Source organism: Nilaparvata lugens, chromosome X (genome assembly GCF_014356525.2).
Source record: "Nilaparvata lugens isolate BPH chromosome X, ASM1435652v1, whole genome shotgun sequence".
Taxonomy (NCBI): domain Eukaryota; kingdom Metazoa; phylum Arthropoda; class Insecta; order Hemiptera; family Delphacidae; genus Nilaparvata; species Nilaparvata lugens.
In genome coordinates, this window is record NC_052518.1 from 1,249,939 (window position 1) to 1,271,285 (window position 21,347).

Consider the following 21,347-nt stretch of genomic DNA (forward strand, 5'->3'; position numbering starts at 1 on the left):
GAACTGAACGGGGAAGACTAGGTGGTTTCTTTTTCATCACTAAACCAGTACTTCTAAACGCTGTAACCCATCGGAGTACAGTAATTCGATCAGGCACTGCACCTCGACATCCAACTCTAAAATATTGACCGAGAATACGTTGCACTGTGACTACAGATTCATTGGGACATATGAATAAAGTTGAGCATTTGCTTATACTTCTAAAATATGGAGCATTTGCTTAATTTTCTATGAATAAACGTGAGCAAAACCTTTTGCTCATGCTCATCAAAAAAATAGTTTGAGCATTTGCTCAAAAGTAAAAGCTTTTGCTCAAATTTGTATGAATAAACTAGAGCATTAAGCAAATGCTTCAAAAAAGGTGAGTCTACTCTGGAGCAGCTTTTCACTTTTTGCTCATAGTAAAATGGCTCAACTAATTCGTGTGAGTAAGAGGAAACTATACCAGACAAGATCACAACCAATAGTTGAAAACTATAAAACTCTTTTTAGATTCAACCATGATATATATCACCATTATTCCTGCAAAAGGATGAATACAAAAGATACCTATCCGATATAAAGATAACCATCACAGAATACGAAATAGGCATTTAAAAAGATGAGAGTGTAGACGATTATAAGAAGGCTATTGATATTATAAGATATGCTAAAGATTATTATAGAGATGACATTTTTCACGCTATTATTTCAAAATTCTAAACTCAACTAGCCTAGAACTCAATTCATAAATAGAAAACAAAGCAGACGACGCAAACACAAGCGGTGTCTCTTAACTTGCATATTTAGCACTTACGTGAGCTATAAAAACAAAGTAAGGCCACAAAGGTGAATCAGATGATGAAAAATCTTTGAAATACGTGAGAATTTGCTCCAGGATTCAGGAGCATAAGGTAAAGTTTATTCATATAGAAATGAGCAAATGCTTATGCTTCTACCTAATGCTCATGAGCAAAACCGTATGCTCCATGCTCTTGCTCATGAGCTTTTGCTCTGGTTTTATTCATATGGGCCATTGTTTCTGATAAACTGCTCGACAGTGAACACACGATGGTGTATGTTGGATAGCGACTGAAACTGCAACATATTTCAAGGGTATTTATGTGTGGTTATGAAACTTAAGATACTAAGTCTAGTACTTGTATATAATATTATTTAGAGGAAACGCATGTTTTTCGAACCGATAGTACTCGGCGATGGGAGGAGGTACATAAATACCCTTGAAATATGTTGCAGTTTCAGTCGATATCCAACATTGGAACTTACAACATCGTGTGTTCGCTGTCGAGCAGTATTTTAGAAACAATGATTTAGTAGTCGTCACAGTGCAACGCTTTTCCGTCAATATTTTAGAGTTGGACGTCGAGGTGCAGTGTCTGATCGAAATACTGTACTCCGATGGGTTGCAGCGTTTAAAAATACTGATTCTGTGATGAAAAGTAAACCACCTGGTCTCCTCTGTTCAGTTTGTGCACCGGAAAGTGTAGACCGAGTCTGAACGGCAGTTGTTACTAGTCCTAAAAGATCGACTAGATGACATGGTCTCAGGACTAGACGACACTGACTCGGTCTACATTTTCCGGAGTAAGAACTGAACGGGGAAGACTAGGTGGTTTCTTTTTCATCACTAAACCAGTACTTCTAAACGCTGTAACCCATCGGAGTACAGTAATTCGATCAGGCACTGCACCTCGACATCCAACTCTAAAATATTGACCAAGAATACGTTGCACTGTGGCTACAGATTCATTGGGACATATGAATAAAGTTGAGCATTTGCTTATACTTCTAAAATATGGAGCATTTGCTTAATTTTCTATGAATAAACGTGAGCAAAACCTTTTGCTCATGCTCATCAAAAAAATAGTTTGAGCATTTGCTCAAAAGTAAAAGCTTTTGCTCAAATTTGTATGAATAAACTAGAGCATTAAGCAAATGCTTCAAAAAAGGTGAGTCTACTCTGGAGCAGCTTTTCACTTTTTGCTCATAGTAAAATGGCTCAACTAATTCGTGTGAGTAAGAGGAAACTATACCAGACAAGATCACAACCAATAGTTGAAAACTATAAAACTCTTTTTAGATTCAACCATGATATATATCACCATTATTCCTGCAAAAGGATGAATACAAAAGATACCTATCCGATATAAAGATAACCATCACAGAATACGAAATAGGCATTTAAAAAGATGAGAGTGTAGACGATTATAAGAAGGCTATTGATATTATAAGATATGCTAAAGATTATTATAGAGATGACATTTTTTCACGCTATTATTTCAAAATTCTAAACTCAACTCGCCTAGAACTCAATTCATAAATAGAAAACAAAGCAGACGACGCAAACACAAGCGATGTCTCCTAACTTGCATATTTAGCACTTACGTGAGCTATAAAAATTAAGTAAGGCCACAAAGGTGAATCAGCTGATGAAAAATCTTTAAAATACGTGAGCATTTGCTCCAGGATTCAGGAGCATAAGGTAAAGCTTATTCATATCGAAATGAGCAAATGCTTATGCTTCTACCTAATGCTCATGAGCAAAACCGTATGCTCCATGCTCTTGCTCATGAGCTTTTGCTCTGGTTTTATTCATATGGGCCATTGTTTCTGATAAACTGCTCGACAGTGAACACACGATGGTGTATGCTACATAGCGACTGAAATGGCATAGTATGAACCGTCTGCCAACATTCGTTCAAGGTCGATACCCCCTCCCGTCGCCGAGTACTAGCGGTTCGAAAAACATGCGTTTCCTCTGCACCACCTTGTAGTATGAATTATAGGAAAAGCAACTCAAACAGTTTTATGAAGAATCGTATATAAGTGGTAGCATTTAGTATGACCACCATTTGTCACACCAAGTCCATAGTCGAGCATGATGCATGAGTCTCCTTGCAAACTTGATGTGTGAGCATTTTCTAATTGAATAATAAAAAAAAACAATAAAAATATAGATGAAACACATCCTTGTAATTAATTTTCAACTTTTTCAAGATGAAATTGAAAATTCTTAGAATAAAGATATAAACGTTTCAAAGCATTATTTATTCATTTATTGTCAATAAAAATCATTATATTATACAATAATATATGATAACAGGAGATTACAGACTAAATTATTCATACAACATTCATTAAACTTCACCCCTGTATAGACTTTAAACCTGTCAATTTGTAATTATTATTAAACGAAAATCCAAATTAAATGCTGTAATTCACCCCGAAGACTTCGGCTATTGCAAATATTGACAACAGGGTAAACAGCTAGATGGAAATTCGATGAGCGCTACTATTCAAAAATTATTTGTCAGCCTGGGATTTAATTTTGATTTTCGTTTAATATTAAGCTTGTACCAATAAATATTAAAAACTGGATACTTCACAACTATTATTTCCATCTTAATATTTTATGAGTTCAAAATTTTTTTCAGCTTTTAAAACTATTCATTATTGTCTGGATTAATTCACAATTAATAGCATTTATTTTAATTATACTTACCATTGTTTGAATAAAAATATTCCATTTTAAATTATTAGCTTAAGATTTAGAAACAGTTACGGTAAGTCTCTACTCCTACTGGCGAACAAGTGTTTCACTTATGCCAGTAGTTAGTTCTTCACCTCCAGCCGTATTTTACAGATAGATGATATAGATATTTAGAATGATAATTATTGTTTTTTTTCTGATTGTCACATCTTTGTAAAGTTTTTGTGTTTTGGTGAAATAAATTGAATTGAAAAATTGAATATTAAATATTAATTCATTAGCATTTGAATAATTGCAATATCTCAGTAATTTCCATCTGTAGACTGTCAATTTGTATTTTAAAAATAAAAATGCATGCTTCATTATTGAAAAACAAGTAAAGTTATCAAGTATACCTTTTTATTTTATCACAACACACCTAGTTTCAACTATTCAAAATCCATTTTCAAGTTTAAATGACTTGAAAATGGCTCTTGAAGAGTTTAAACTAATATTATGTTAAAATAATCCGGTATTTGATAGATTCGTTGTGTTTCAATAATCTCAGTAGACCTAATAAGCAAAGTGAGTATATACTAGCTTAAACTTACGAGTGTTGTTTTCCCTGGCTGGAGAGGTTCTTTCAAATCAATATGCCAAAACTGTTTATCAGGATGATGGATCACCTTGACCGGATAAACTTTGAAATTGGATCCAGGCTGTAAAATACATTAAAGACTATTAGAGCTTTGAGTATGTTTCATTTTATGTTTATACTCTCAGTTATTTACATTAAAGATGGAGAACATAATTTTCTACCCAAAAATAATATGAACAATACAATAATTCAATTCAGGAAAACAAATAGTCGCCCAGATTTTCTTTTACAACAGGAAATGAATAGTAAGGTTTCTTGTTTTTTTTCTAGAATAGGAATGTGAGCATCACCTTTCAGAAAAAGTAAAATATGAAATAATTGAATAAATGTGTACTTCTAAATAACTTCTCAATAGCTTTCCTTCTCAGGCAATACGATTTTTTAACAGCCTTCCTAGAGAAATTCAGGAAACACGGGACTCTTAGTTCTATACCACAGTGAAAAGTAAACTCCTAGAAAATCCACTCTACTCACTGCAGGATTTTTACAGGGAACCTCTTTTTGGAAGTCAAGCACAGCGTGAATGACCATGTAGGTTATTGTACTGTGATCAGAAATTCCGACACTTCCTATCTGTAAACCCCAGTCATTGACAACTACTTCAAGTATCAAGTAAGTAATAGAAGTTTTTCCACAAAAATCCTTCAAATACAGGGTGCGGCAAAGAAGTATGGTCAATTTGAAATAGCAGTTACACAATCATTTCCACTCCTGTTGTGATGTACTGCCGTTTACGAGATAACTTTGCCTATCTGCCATGGAGGAAACGTCAATATTCTAGTTTTCTGATTGCTGTTTTTGTTGGCGAATAATTGACTGTTTGGTGTAGCATTAAGTTAGTCATGATAGTAGGAGATAATTGAGATGGCAGGTCAAACCATACTGTCCTTGTGCGCATCTAAATATTCATTCACTAAGTAGAATGGATTTCTCTTGAGCCATTTCTCAATACTGTTTCTAAGATCAATACCCAAATTATGCAATGCCTAAGGGTCAGACCATATTAGCCTTACGGCAGTCGCGCTGTTGTGAAAAGTACAACAGTGTCAGTTTTTTTTGCTGCACAAAACTATTGAATGGGGTGGTGTCAGTGAATGAGTCACCTATGCATTCCAAAACTTTTCCCCCATCACTCCACTGAGTTGCAGTATTAACCGAGCAATGGTACAGTCTTTAGGAGCTATTTAGTCGCGACAGTACATAAGTCGCACTGTGCATAAGATAGGGGAAAACTGTATATGGGGACTGTAAACGAACCAATAACACAAAATTGATGGCTTTGCTTGATGTACCGTATTGGGCTATGAAATGGTAATCATACAAATGTTCATAGGCGTAAAATAATCCAAGAAGATGGAAAAAGTAATTATACAATTAATTGATATGTTTTGACAGTAAACAGAGTACATAACACTTGGAAAATTGGATGCTGTAATAAATACAACACGCAACTGCTCGTGTGATTGAGTAGGGCGCGACTACCTGAAGGTTAAGCGTTTTTAAATTCGATAAGCTTGGCGCTTGAAAAACGCTAAATATGGCTTGGCCCTGACTTATTATGGGACATTACTTTCTTTGAGAAAGCTTCACTGTCAATTAAAATCTTCATTTAACAATACTGCTTGATTTTTTCTGCCACAATTGAGACGACAACATAATAATGAGCCTTAATTCCTCAATTCCTTAATTCCTCCTTCTACATCCATGACCAGGGAACTGGATAGATGGCGTCGAATGGTAAGATGACAGGTCAAACTATATTGTCCTTGTGAGCATTAAAATACTCATTGACTGAGTAGAATGGGTTCCTCTTCAGCCAGATCTCAACTCGGTTTTTAAAAGCAATACCCTGCAGGTTCTTCACACCAGCAGGCAGGTCATTGTATAGGCGCAGTGCAAATATTGGGAAGGAGTCTTTTCTCTTGTTGGTTCTGCAGCGAGGTATGTCAATGTCAAGTCTCCTCCTTGTAGCGTGCACATGACGATCAGCCCTCAGCACATGACTGCCCTCGGTGTCCTTAACATGCAACAGACTCAACAGTATGTACTGGTTGAAGACCGTAAGGATGCCCAGGTCAATGAAGATAGGCCTACAGTGCTCACGATGCCCTGCTGAGGTGATCACTCGAAGTGCTTTCTTCTGGAGCATCAGCACTCTTGCAGCCCGCTGCATGCCCCCACAGCAGGAGTCCATACAGCAGATGGGAATGGAAAAGGGCAAAGTATACCATCACCATATCTTTCCCGCTGAGAAGGGCTCTGAGTCTACGCAGCAAGTAGATTACTCGTGCCAGCCTGGTGCAAACTCCATCAATATGGCCTGCCCATGTCAATTTTGAGTCAATGACAAATCCCAGGAGTTTCACCACGATTTATGGGCAGAGTCAGCAAGGCTGCGAAGTCCACAAACCAGTTGCTGAGTCTTCCCCTCATTCAAGCAGAGTCTGTTTCTCTCAAACCACTGCTTGGCATCATCAAAAACTTGCTGAGCCTGCAAGCCAGCTTGTTCAACCGTCCGCCCTCTAGAGTAAATTGTGGTGTCATCCGCAAACATCAGCACCGGCCCAAGAAGCCCAAGATCATTGATCATGACCAGGAAGAGTAGTGGGCCCATCACCGATCCCTGTGGCACACCATGATCCACCTGCATAGGCTGTGAGAGAGCACCTCCAATGGATATGATCTGCTTCCTTCCAGTCAAGTAGGATCTGAGGGTCACAAGCACCTCACCACCCAGTCCATACCCAGCAAGCTTCTCAAGAAGAATTCCATGAGGCACGCAATCAAATGCCTTACTCAGATCAGCAAGGACCAGGTGAACAAGATCTCTCTCCTCAAAGGCTTTAACAATAAAATCAATCATCTCTGAGACAGCTGTAAACGTAGACCTTCCACTTCTAAAGCCATGCTGTGCGTCAGAAAAAGATTATTTCTCTCGAAGTGGAACACAAGTTGCTCCTTCATTAGGACCTCAAACACCTTACCCAATACAGGAATGATTGATATAGGTCTATAGTTGTTCATAGACTCAGGGTCACCCTTTTTGAAGACTGGAATCGTGCGGGATAACTTCAGGACATCAGGAAAACAGCCATGTCGCATACAGACATTGAGCACATGAGACAGGGGAAGAGCAATCCCATCCGCAACACACTTCAGCACACCAACTGTAACTCCATGGACGTCAGGACTGTGGGAGTTCTTGAAGCCGCGAATAACACGAACAACATCCGCAGGTCTGACCTCCTTCCACCGTTCTAACTTCACTCGGTTGTTATTGTAACCAGGAGCATTATATCTCACATCATTCATGGAAGCAACTATCTTTTCCACCTCACCAATAAAAAAGCTGTTGAATTCATCCGGTGTAGCTTTACATTTAGGTCTCGAACAATCTTTGGAGATCTGGTTTATGAGGTCCCAGGCAGCTTTACATGGGTTTCCTGCAGATTCAATTTTTGACATGTTGGCCGCCCTTTTAGCAGCATCAACCTCAGCTCGATAAATGCTCTTTGCTCTCAGGTACTGGTTGCGGAGATGAAGTCTGCCCCCCTCATCATCAATGAGCCCCATCCTCGCATGGAGAGCAACAATCAAATTTCTGATTTGTGCCAGCCTTGGTGTGTACCAGGATTTGTCATTGAGAATCTTTACAGACTTTCCATGATTCCTTGCAAATTTCCTGGAAGTACTGGCTTTTAAAGGAAAATGACTGTTGAACACATCCATAAAAGACTCAAAGAAAACACCAAATGCGTTCTCTGGCTGATAACAGTTCAGAACATTGCTCCAGTCAACACCATCAACAGCAGCCTTGAAGAGAGGCAGTCGGTCTGCCCTGATAGTACGATATGTGATTGGTCCAGTATCAGGCTGCCCAGCTCCAGAATCACTCACCAGCCCCAGGTGCAGGTCCATCACAATTGCATCATGGTCAGCAATAACTGGATCAACAACAGTCACTTCATATTCCCAGGTGTTCAAGGATGTTGCAATTGTGTCCAAGCAGGAGCTACCACGAGTCGGTTCACGGTTTGTGATAAATAGACCATGACTCTGGAGAAGATACTTGAATATAGAGTACTTTTCATCCTCAACTTGCAGATGTATGTTCATGTCTCCTCCCAGTATCATCCGCCTGCCCAGCCTAGACAAGAACACCAAGCATCCATCCAACAAATCGAAGAATTTATCCAGGTTTCCACTTGGAGCACGGTAGACAGAGACCACTATAATGGACAAAGCACTGAGTTCCACACAAGCCAATTCAATTTCAAATTCAACACAGTATTGTGTTACATCAATAGGTTTGTAATCAAAATTTTGTTAACATAAATAGCAGCACCACCATTTTTGTGATTTGTCCTAGCATAAACAGCTGCCAGACTCAAATGAGAAATGGAGTTGTAGTGATTGGTTTCAGACTGCACCAAATGATGCTCACTCAAACACAAAATATCAGGACATACATTGTCAACAAATAGAGACACTAAATTAAATTTGGTTCTAAGACATTGAACATTCACATAGACAAACTTGAGAATTTTATTTACAATTTGTACAGTTTTCAAGTCAGATCCGTTTGTACTAGCTAGCTGACTGTCTTCTTGGAGTCTCTCCTGAATAAAAAACGCTTCAAGACTAGGTTTTTTGGCCAAACAGAGCTAGTCATGATTTCCGCCCTCTTATCAAAATTAATTCCAAATTTGAAACTTGCATTTACACCTTTGCTTGGTAATTTTTCAACTACTGGGTCTGATCCCGGAAAGGATTTCACGATATACTGTATGGTTCCAACATTGACATAGTCATTATGACATTGTCATAGGCTACATCCAGAGAAGCTATGGCAATTCTAAGGCGGATTTCACACCAAAGCTGAGCCGGGCCGGGCGGAATCTGCCTGCGTTTGCACTGAAGCCGATACGCTCAGTAATAAAAAATACTGAGCAACTCACCACGTGGGAAGATCGAACTAAACTGAAAGAAGGCAGAATCCGGTTGGCCGAAAACGCTCGAGTTGGGCGTCAAGCCGACTGCACAAATCCGCTCGGCTCGGCCCGGCGTTGAATTTGAATGCTCATGACTAGATCCTGCATAGTTACCGCGCACGTGGATTCCGCTCGGCTCGGCCCAGCTTTGCTGTGGAACCCCACTAAGGCCCAAACTATACTAGACGCGCTAAAATTTTCGTTAGCCGGATGCATTGGCTTCGCACGAGCGAAATAGACGCATGATACAATTTTTTCCTCTCCATTGAAATAGCTTGCATGATTTTAAGCGAATGTTCGGACTTACTTATGGTACTCTCAGGCAGCTTGAGGAACAAGGACCTTGTGAGGATCTTCGTTCAAATTTGAGTTTATAACTGATATTCAAAATTATCCATACTTCATTACTCAACCCTGTAAAGTAGACAGCAATCAATTGAAGCTATTCTTTTTTTTATTGGGAAATTCAGATTGTAAGCCTAGAGTATGATGAGCTTACGTGACCAATTAACGGAACGATCGACATTTTTAAAAACAACATCAGCATTTATGGGTTCCAAACTGACAGCAAATACCGATACATGAACCAATATTGGTAAGATTAGAAAACTGAACAGTAGTCTCAGATTCATTTTCAATAGTTCTAACAGAAATTGAGAAAAGTAACACTCCTTTAAATAAAGCTTTAATTACATTCAACTTAGCATCTCTATCAATAATAAAACCCACAACCCACAACAACTCTACAAACAATACATGGCAAGGAGGAGCAGTGAGCTTCGGTTCGGACTTCGGTCCAGGAATCAGCTGTTACTATTGATGGATAAGATAATAGTTTAATAATAATATACTTTTCATAATAAAAATGCAACAAATAAACATAGAAATTATCACTTACATAGCAATTTTCTAGTACGTTCCTGAATAATTTAAGAATTTTATCATAATTATTTTTCTTTTTCCATCGTAGTTGGTAGCAATTAACAGTATCAGCGCTTGCGCATTATGATAACATTTTGAACAGAAGCAGAACAGGTATAGTGAGGTCCACGTTATAATGGCAGTGGATAAAGATAGAAGAATAGCGATGCCGATTCTCTTCATTAATTAATTATATTTCTACACTGTCAAAAACATAATTGGAATCGTTGTGGACCTATAAAAGGATAGTACCACCGGCTTTGTCGAATGATAGACAAGGATAGCAAAACCAAAGTTGATCAAATACTGTCATTATAACGTGGACCTCACTATAGGCAAAATATCGCATCCCAAAAATCACGTAATAGTGAATAGTGACATATAGACAAACTATAAAACAAAACCATGCTCTTAGAAGCAAGCTTCCTGCTTTCAAATTAAGTGAAAATTTGAAATATTACCAGTATATTACTATTATAAAGCAAAAATAAAATACTCCAACTACCTCTTACCTTTTAAACCTTCCAGGTTCTATTATCTCTTAGGTTATGTCTATACTCATACAGTTTGGCTATATGTCAATTCTTATTTTCAAGGATGTGATATTTTCATTTTCTGAGTAAACTGCGGTAACTGTGTCCGACCATGTGATTTTGTTTGTAGGCTTGTACCGATTTGATACCTGTTGCTTTCTTCGCATGGCGTTCACAAAGTTTTGATGATTGATAGTATAATTTTCAAGTAAGAAACTTAAAAATGAATTGCATGAAGTCCTATTAATTTTGTGTTTAATGCCATGATTTATATCTCTCTTATTTTTAATTTTTTCTGTAATATTTTTACCAACATTTGCAAAATGCCTATTGAATTCCTCAGCCATCTCCACCCCCCTATCCTATCACTTTTTATATGTTGGTTATCCAAAGACACAATATTTGAAATGAAATTATTTCTTTGCCGGACAGTATCTGTAGCTTCATCAATTGTTTTCCAAACCTTTTTTAAGTTGAGCCCGCAATCAACACACTTTTTTTGAAAATACATTTCTTTCGCAGCCCTAAGAACAGACTTTAAAATTCTATTATAATTTTTATATGTAATGCGTAATAGTGGATTAAATGGCTGTTTACGAATATTAAGTGACATCTTATCTCTCTTCCTGATTGACTTGACCAAACTATTTGTCACCCATGGCTTGATTCTAATTAATTTGTGACTTATTTTCCCAGCTTTAGTGATGGTGTAAGAATTGAATAATAACAGTAACCTATTATAAAATAAAGTGAAAGCCTTAGAAGTATTATTCTCCACATATAAATTTGTCCGTGATTCATTTTCAATCAATGCATTGAACATCTGCTCATAAAATCTAGTACAACTAAAATGTTCAACTCTATCATTTTCAGGAGCATTAACTTCTGGTCCAGCGCGATCATCACAAACAAGCGAGATTGAACTCATTACTATTTCATGATCAGTAATAGAAGAGCTGTAAATAGCCGGTCTCAAAACAAAGGATTGACTCTTAACAAAAAGGTGGTCCAAACAAGGCTTACGAATAGAGGAGTATCTTGTACAACCCTGAAGGTATTCCACAAAACCATGCTCTGACAATAAATCTAAATATTTATGACCTGTAATGGACATATTACCCTCAGAGATGTCAATATTCGTGTCTCCTATTAAGATACTATTCCTGTTTGATCTGGTTTGATCCAGGAATAGCTCTAGACTATCTAAAAAATCATTTGGATCAGTATCGTTAGGAGACCTGTACATCGCTGTGCAGTAAAAAGGATTATTTTCATAGGTTATAACAAAATTTAAGACATTCGTATTCTCAATATCAGTATTAAGAACATTGAAAGGAATATCTTGCCTGATGTAGGCTATACAATATGATGCCATCACATTTATTATACTTTGTTTCTTTCATTATTTTACAATAATTAGACAATTCATAGTTACCACAGTCTTCTGAGGCCCAGGTGCCCAGCATGTTTCTGTCAAAATTATCAAATCAAAATCAATATTCAGACTTGTGAGGAGTACACATAATTCATTAAAGTTTTTCGCAGCGCTTCTTATATTTAAATGAAAAACCTTCAAAGAATTTACATTGAAAAATCTTTTACAGTCATTTTCAATACATGTTACGCAATTCTTATCTTGTAGATTGTCCAGTAAAAAAGGAACGTCCATGAAAAAAACAAAACAATTAAAACAAAATCAATACTGTGTTTGTAGTTAAAATAGTCTATATTTTAATTAAGTCCTCTTCATGATTATAAAGAAAATGTTATATATCTATGTAGCCTTAATTGGATGTTGTTTTTAAAATGTAAAAACATTATGAAACATTTAATGTTTCATTTAAAATCTTGAATGTCGATTTATTGGAATGTTTTAGCGCACGTTCATGATTCAAGAATATTTGAATAGTGAATGATATTTTTGATAAATAAACACTATCCCACATATGTTTTTCGCTTTGTATAGAATATAGGCCTACACTGTACTGTACATCATGTAAATTGATTCTTACAAAAAAAAAAACTGTTAGATTCTACAATTCTCTGAATACGATTCTAGATATATTCACTGATAATCGGTTTGAGATATCGATGTGTGGTTTTCGCCATTAGTTTTCTCTCAAAATTCTGTATCGAAATAATGTATCACATGACCGACCACCTTCCCATTAAAAGATATGAAATTGGAATCAAGTTAAGTTGGATTCATATGGTGGATCGAAGATGGCGGACCAAAATTTTGAAGCGACAGAAAAGTAGATTGGTTTTGTATTTGAATAGGATTCTCAATGAAACACCTACTGTCAAATTATCCTTGTACAATGAATATTGAACTGTTTTCATAATTTTCACCAACTTTGTATATAATAATCACAAGCTGTTGATTTCAAAGATCATGCAACTCATCAAAGCTGATCAAAGATCAGTTCATGAGCGAGTTCTCCAACACAGGGGGTCGGTCACTAGTATATAAATGTTTTTCTTTCAAAGTTATTGCTCATCCTCATCCACCTATTGTGTGAAACTAGCCAATGCATGATATTGTGAAACATTTATTGGTTTGAAAAGGGTCTAGAATGCTAGAGGTGCAATAACAAACTCTAATATCAACTTCGAAAATTCTTTTATCAATTTTCACTGTTTTTGGAATTTCAACGAATAACTAAAAATTCTTATTCAAATTGATTGTAATCGATATTATTATGTTTTTGGTTATTGGAAAAATATTCTTATATTACTATTATTTTTTCTAGGTGCTCAGTGATAACACTTTAAAGTGCCTTAGAACCGGTAACACTTTACAGTGCCTTAGAACCGTCAGTATTCAGCCTTCAAAGCCTGCTTCAAGTAAGTGGTGGAATTCTTCTGCTATTAGTTATTGCATTTTATTTTTTAGTTTTGTTTGGTAAAATTGGGCTTGCAAACCCATTCTATGTGTGAAATGAGCTTTATGGAGGAAGCTCTATAGTGTGAATTGATTGTAATCGATATTATTATGTTTTTGGTTATTGGAAAAATATTCTTATATTACTTTTATTTTTTCTAGGTGCTCAGTGATAACACTTTAAAGTGCCTTAGAACCGTCAGTTTCAGCCTTCAAAGCCTGCTTCAAGTAAGGGGTGGAATTCTTCTGCTATTAGTTATTGCATTTTATTTTTTAGTTTTGTTTGTAAAATTGGGCTTGCAAACCCATTCTATGTGTGAAATGAGCTTTATGGAGGAAGCTCTATAGTGTGAATATTTCTGGCTGTACTAAGTAGGCTACTACTGTAGTGAGAAACACCTTATTAATTCAGCATCTGAAAGCATTGTTTTGCTATCTTTGTCTGTCATTAGACAAAACCAATAGCTCTATCCTGTTCCATCCTCGCACCGTTGCCAAATCGATTCCAAGTTATGAAGAAAGAATGTAACTTACAAAATCTTTTGTCTCAATTATGAAAATGTATTAGGCCTACTATCAAATCATGGAAAAATAAATTTTCTTGACGGGTAAAATATATTTGAGATAGAATTGATCATTATTAGAAGGCGGTTGAAAAGGAAAAGTGGCAACACCGCCGTCCTATTATTTCTACTGACTACAACGTGAATCTCACTACAGTAGCTTTAACATTGTCTCGATTATTTCAGAGCTTTTGATAAGGTTGACCACAAGATCCTTCCGCAGAAAATGTTTGCCTTTATTGGTTTCACACCTAAAATGGTTTCCTTCTTCCACTCATACCTTATTCAGCGTGTATTCTTTGTGTATTTCAATAATATCAGATGAAAATGTTTTACTAGTGGTTCAGGTGTACCCCGGGGGAGTAATCTTGGGCCTCTTTTGTTCCGTTTACGTATAAATGACATTCCAGAGTGTATTAAAAACAGTTATTGTCTTATTTATGCAGATGATGTTTGTTAAAATCTATGGAACTATACAGGATGATCAGGACTCTCAGATGTTACAGGAGGATTTGGGCAGTTTGAATAATTGGAGTAAGAGAAACAGTCTGGCACTAAGTGCGAATAAATGTAAATTTATTGTTTTCACTAGACAGCAGCAGATTTTTGCTGACTATAAATTATTAGATGAGCATCTTGAGAGAGTTCATGTGATTAAGGATTTGGGTGTCCTCAAATCACCTTCAGAGATCACACTAATTACATCCGAAATAATTCAAAATAATAAATAATTATTTTAATTCTAAATAATTCAGATCTCTCACCTTCAGAGATCACATTAATTACATCCTACATAATTCAAATAAGATGCTAGGCTTTATCATGAGAAATGTTAGACACTTCACAGACATTGATTTAATCAATATGCTGTATCTGGCTTCATGTTCAGTTCATGAGCGAGTTCTCCAACACAGGGGGTCACTAGTATATAAATGTTTTTCTTTCAAAGTTCTTGCTCATCCTCATCCACCTATTGTGTAAAACTAGCCAATGCATGATATTGTGAAACATTTATTGGTTTACTTGGTTTGAAAAGGATCTAGAATGCTAGAGGTGCAATAACAAACTCTAATATCAACTAATTTTCACTGTTTTTGGAATTTCAACGAATAACTAAAAATTCTTATTCAAATTGATTGTAATCGATATTATTATGTTTTTGGTTATTGGAAAAATATTCTTATATTACTTTTATTTTTTCTAGGTGCTCAGTGATAACACTTTAAAGTGCCTTAGAACCGGTAACACTTTACAGTGCCTTAGAACCGTCAGTATTCAGCCTTCAAAGCCTGCTTCAAGTAAGTGGTGGAATTCTTCTGCTATTAGTTATTGCATTTTATTTTTTAGTTTTGTTTGTAAAATTGGGCTTGCAAACCCATTCTATGTGTGAAATGATCTTTATGGAGGAAGCTCTATAGTGTGAAATTTCTGGCTGTACTAAGTAGGCTATCTTTGTCTGTCATTAGACAAAACCATTAGCCAAAACGAAAGTTCTTTGAAACAAGAACTGTAACGATGTGTAACGATTTTTGATAAGACCTCCGGTTTTAAAATAAATTGAATATAAATTGTGCCACTCTAAAATGTGCTGTACCGTATTGAATGAATTGCATCGTTGGAATGCTATCGATAGAGGACAAGAGCTGTCAGCGGTAAACCTTGAAACGTCTGAGCCGCTCCAAATCATACTGTATTTATTAATTGAAGAAAACTTCTCACTTGATTGCACCATTTCTTCCCTTTTCAACACGATATTTCCCTGTTTCATAGATTAATAGTTTCTAGACCTACCGAACCGGCCGGAGACATCACAGCTTAGTTTTAGCTCTTGTTTTCGTTTTAGTATGAGATCGGAAACTGAATTGTGAGCATAAACATTCTGCATAGGCATAACAAGCCGCCATGACGTTGAATCCACTTTTCATGAAAAACATTATTAGCAATCTCCTGTCATTGTCACCAACAAACCCATCTTATTTAGAATCATTTTCCATCTCACTATCGTCTGTGAGACGATTCATCGTCTAAATTGTCTACTGCATATTCCATTTTTCTATCAGTTGACCGATTTCTTATAATATTGATTGTTAGAAAAGTTGTAATATTGTAAATATGGGGACAATATGGAGGTACCTTCTTGAGAGACATTTATAAGTCCGGTGTCCCTGGAAACAATGTCTTTGGCACTTTCAAAGGAGAAAATAATAGATGTCATGGATAAATCTTCACAATATACTGTACTTTCTTAATGGCCCTTCTCATTAGTTTGAAAGTTGTAGGCTATTCATGAGCGAGGTCTACTGTTCGCAGAACTACTAGTATTTTATCAAGCAAGAAATTATATTTATCAATGATTTCATAATGAATTTTTATAATCAAGATCAAATATTTTGTTAATTAATTATATTTTCACGTTGTTAAAAAACAATCTGGCAACAAAGCAAAGTGAGAAAGAGATAGCGCTATCTGCTTTGTTGAATGATAGACAAGGATAGCAATACAATTGCTAATCAAACACTGCTATTATAAGTGGACCTCACTATAGTCTCTCGCAATCCAGTAAGATATGCTAGGCAGTTTCTTCAGACTGATTGGTCCTGGTGACCTACGTGAGTTCCACTCCTGGCCTTTCATTTGTAGGTCCTTCCCGTGAGGGAGTGGTCGCCATATTGCCTCTAGGGCTCCCGGCGACTGGTCACCCTCGACTCAGCCTCTTGACCCACATTTGTGCCTGGAGTTTCACCCTTCTCTGGTCTCTTGGTTTTTTATTTTTGCCCCTTCACAACTTCAAGACGTTTTGCCTGAATGGCCGCCCTTCTTTGAGCAGTGGTGAGGTTTGGTCTCTCCTCCCGCAAACTGCTCGGTTGCTCTATTGCATCCTCAGGCATTCCTGCGGATTCTTGCTTTTCTGGACTTCTGAGAAGCTCATCCTCCCTCTCCAGTTGGGATGGTGTGATTGAGCTTACATCATTCATGTCGTGATCAGAGAAGCCTTCTCAATGTTGATAGCCTCTACATAAGAGTACAACGGAACCTCTTGTGTTCCTGAAGCCTTTTCGATACCTCACTTTGCTTTATAGAAGTTTCTAGTAGAATGCATAGGTTATGTACCGGTAAAGTGCACTAAGGCTCAGCTCACACGCGACTCAAGTCGAGAAGAGACTGCAACTCTAGTCTCCTTACGACGCAGCATTTGTTTTCAAATAGTGACGTCGCGGAGACTAGAATCGACTGGTCTGAGAGTTACAATTGAAAACTCATGCTGCGTCGAGAAGAGACTAGTTGCAGTCTCTTCTCGACTTGAGTCGCGTTAGTGTGAGTGTAGTAGTGTATAGTGAGATTCAGATTAAATTCTTAATAATACGCGTTCGGTTATCAGCTCCAGTCGAAACATCATTAATTTGGAGGGGTTTTCAAGGGACTTCCACGGGACTGCCTTAGATCTGTGATATTTCAATTTGTCTAGTTTATGGACATAATCTAAGAGGTTCTGTTCAATTAGGTTTTAAAGGTAAAACGAAAGGTTAGGTTTTGGCTTTTAAATGACAATATGCTACTATTGTTTGAAATGATATTTTAGATAATAAACACAAATAACGAAATGTTGGAATACTCTTACGTTTGAGATATCGCACATATTAATGACACCTTAGAGAGAAGATAGCATAAGAAGATATCTCATGGTATAGAGCGTTTATGTTCCAAAATCAACTGTTAACTCAAGCCGTTAGTCCTAATAGTTATTTTTCGTGAAGTTGTGACGCTGGTAGAGTGGTAGTCTCTCTTACTGTACCATTATCATGATTTCAGGATGGCTTGATAAGCTATTTGATTTAAATTCTTGAAAAAAAATAAAAATAAGGAATTCAATAGATGAACGCCTCTCTTACACTTACTTAACCCTCCAAATGATTATACTCATCTATTTCACTATCCATGACGAACTGCAAGTAATAATCCGTTTTTGAACTATTTTTAACGACACTGAAAATAGTTCAAAAACGGAATATTATTATTTCCTACAGTTACGTTGAAAAGTGGCCATTGCTGCACTGATTACAGAACGCAAAGAATCACTTTTTCGCTCTAGTGCGGGAAAAATTTTTCTGCACTCCAGATTTGCAACATGGCAACGCAAAATACTTAGTAGGTTATATGGAGCAACAGTGCAGCAAAATCAAAATGAAGTTGGTAACAGTGACTGCTGTGGCTGCTATAGTGAGCAGAGGTGCAACCAAGCACAACGCGCTAATTATTACTTTTATATATTATAACCAAGGACAACATTTTTATTCAATTTAACAATAATTAAGGTTTTTATCAATAATAAAATTACACAGAAAAACATTTGATGGATTTCAGGCAATTTTACCCATAATTACCCACTTTTCATATTCAATGGTAACTGTAGGAAAAACTTAATGTGAAATACGTGCGCAAAGTTCCTCTGCTGCACTCAAGAAACCATTCCGCCCTCGCCTACGGCTCGGGCGTAAACGTTTCTTTCGGTGCAGCAAACTGTCACTTTGCGCACTAGTTGCACAAATAACTATTGTATTTTGGCAAATAAATCATTCGAATTGAATTATCATTGTCCTGGCCAGAAGTTCGAGTTTTGCGAGCCGTTTGATACAACTATTGTAATTGTTATTGTAATTATGTTACAGGGCGAGGACGTTACAAGCAGCATACAAGATGGCGGCTGAACAGTGGTGTAACACCAACTTGACATTCGATAAGTGCACGTTCAAATGGACAATCGAGCATTTCAATTTGGTTGCTGAGGAGGGAGCCCTTTTGTCCTCGACGTTCTCACAAGTTGAAATGGCGTTTGCGCCTCGTCCCTAACTGGATCGCTGGTAACCAGAGATATCTGTCCGTCTTCCTAGCCCTATTGGCTAGTCACAAACAAGAAATAACGGCACAGTTTGATTTCATTTTACTCAACAACAAACAGGAGGAATTTGCTAAAAGCACAACAGGTAAGCCTCACAAGTTCATGGTGGGTACAGCCTGGGGGTTTAGAAAGTTTGCGCTTCTTAGTGATGGTCCCGTATATGAAATTGACAAAATAGAGTTTCGTGCATTGAAAGAGATGGTGAGGTTCATATATACAGGGAAAGTGGACTGTAACGGCCTAAATAATAATGAAATGCTGGCATTTGAACTCTTGATTGCAGCGAACATTTATGAACTGGATTTACTGAAGGCAAAGTGCGAGCTAGTGCTTTTTGAAAGATTGTCGATTGATAATGCGGCCTCCATACTCGTTTTTGCCGATAAACATGGCGCAAAAAACCTAAAAAAACATACGATTGAATTCATAAGCACAAATGCCAATGCTGTTTCAAAGACAGATGGGTGGATGGCTATGGTTTCATCTTCTCCACACCTTCTTGTTGAGGCATTCCAGGATCTGGTGGCATACAGTCAGTCTCGTCGCGCTTGAGAAAGCAATTACCAGTCAGTGATTAATCACTTTTTGTACCTTAAAGTAATTTTTTGATCTCTTTTATTACGGAATGGTCTCACTTATTATTTTTATTATTATTATCTTACTTATTATTTTTCACTTTTATTAACGAAATTGACTGTCTTAACTAGTCTTTTATAATAAAAGTTACCAATAAGTAGGCCTATCACATGAAGTATAAAAGTATGTCTCATATCAGTATTTCTTAAAAACTTGAAATGTTCCCAAGCATCTACATACACTTCGTAAATGATGAGTAATTTGCTGTAATTATGTTTGAAAGATAACCATTATTATTAAATGTATTAATAAATTATTATAATTATTATTAAATCATAAAGTTTGGCAATGAAACTGAAATGCAGTAGGAGATATACAATACATTACACATTACACTCTTCTCTGTAGAGGGCTACTTCTATAGAAATATAAAGAAAAATAAAAATCTTAGTACCCTTTTTGAAATATTTAATCACAACATGTTTCGGACATTGATGCCATAAGAATCTTCTAGCAGTATTTATCTATCAAGAGTGGGTAGGTTTGTGATTTTGTATCCAAATTTATAAAATAAGTAAAATATTTCTTAAATTTTTTATTCATTGTGATACATTCTGTGATTTATTTGAAGAATAATGTCAACCTTCAAAATTCAAAATCATCAAATCATTATTCCTGGACCAAAAATCAAGTGACGAAGCAGTGTGTGATATCATAACCTCAACCTTTGGACAACATTAACTTTTTATCAAAATTTGTGGAGAGAAATAGTACAGGCTCAGCCTAGTTTTTCCTTCAATGTCATAATTATATTATGATTGTAGTATTTTGTACAATAGATAAATAAATAAAATAAATAAATTTATTTATTTATTTACTTTATATCACTTGAAAATGGCATCAATGTCCGAAACATGTTGTGATTAAATATTTCAAAAAGCGTACTAAGATTTTTATTTTTCTTTCTATTACACATTACAGTAACTTCTATTCGAGCACAAAATCATACATGGTGGTTACAAAGTTGGTGCCAGATTGGAAACAACTGTGTAATTCTACTGGTATTACTGACATCGAATTTCAGTGTGAATGGGCCGTGTCTATTACAGTCGATTTTTAAGAATAAATTACAGGGACCAAGAGAAATTTAAATTGTCTTTTTTCCTTAGGGCTACTTTTGAATATGAATGAAAATAAAATGAATCTGAGTACCCTTCGACGCCAAATAAACACTTTAACGCCAAAAATACATAGCAATGTGAAATAATATCAATTCATAATGTAACAGGGGACTAGTCCATAGTACAAAGTTATTTCACATCAACAGACATTAAAATGAAAGTAAAATTTCATTATGAATTTCACCTGCCTCCCTGCCGATTATTTTAATTCGAGCATTCAGTAGATAATTTAAATTTGTGAGTACCCTTTTTAAGTTATTTCGTCACGACATGTGCCGGTTGCACAGAAGCCGGTTAATTTTTAATAGTGATTAATTCACGGGAACCAATCAATAAGACGTCTTATCAAAAAGACCTTCTCCAATTGGTTCAGGAGAAATCAATCACGGTTAATATTTAACCGGCTTTTGTGCAACCGGGCCTTAGAGATTGATAGGATAAATGATTAAGTATTTCTTTGAGATGTTTGCGCTCCCTTTCAAATAGGCTGATTGCTCTCTTCTATACGATTTAAATTTTCATGTCAGATTTTATATGGTGTGTATCTATAGATCATAAAAATTATAATTATTGAGGGTGCCTTATAATATAGAGAGTCGACTGTAATATTATTAAGTATTTCTTTAAGATGCTTATGTTTGTACTCTCTTTCAAATAGGCTGATTGCTCTCTAT

General features: G+C 36.3%; 1 protein-coding gene across 1 annotated transcript in view; it reads right to left on the reverse strand.

The window, feature by feature from the left end:
• The window catches only part of LOC111045068, a 32,013-nt gene extending 22,120 nt beyond the window's left edge, over positions 1-9,893 (reverse strand). The window contains exons 1-4 of the mRNA XM_039441414.1: positions 9,618-9,893; positions 7,016-8,356; positions 6,538-6,968; positions 4,081-4,188 (exon numbers count right to left, since the gene is read on the reverse strand). Coding sequence (XP_039297348.1) covers positions 4,081-4,188; positions 6,538-6,968; positions 7,016-8,356; positions 9,618-9,750 — 2,013 coding nt within the window. The 5' untranslated portion in view covers positions 9,751-9,893. The remainder of the gene's footprint in view (positions 1-4,080; positions 4,189-6,537; positions 6,969-7,015; positions 8,357-9,617) is intronic.
• Between the last annotated feature and the right edge of the window lie 11,454 nt (positions 9,894-21,347).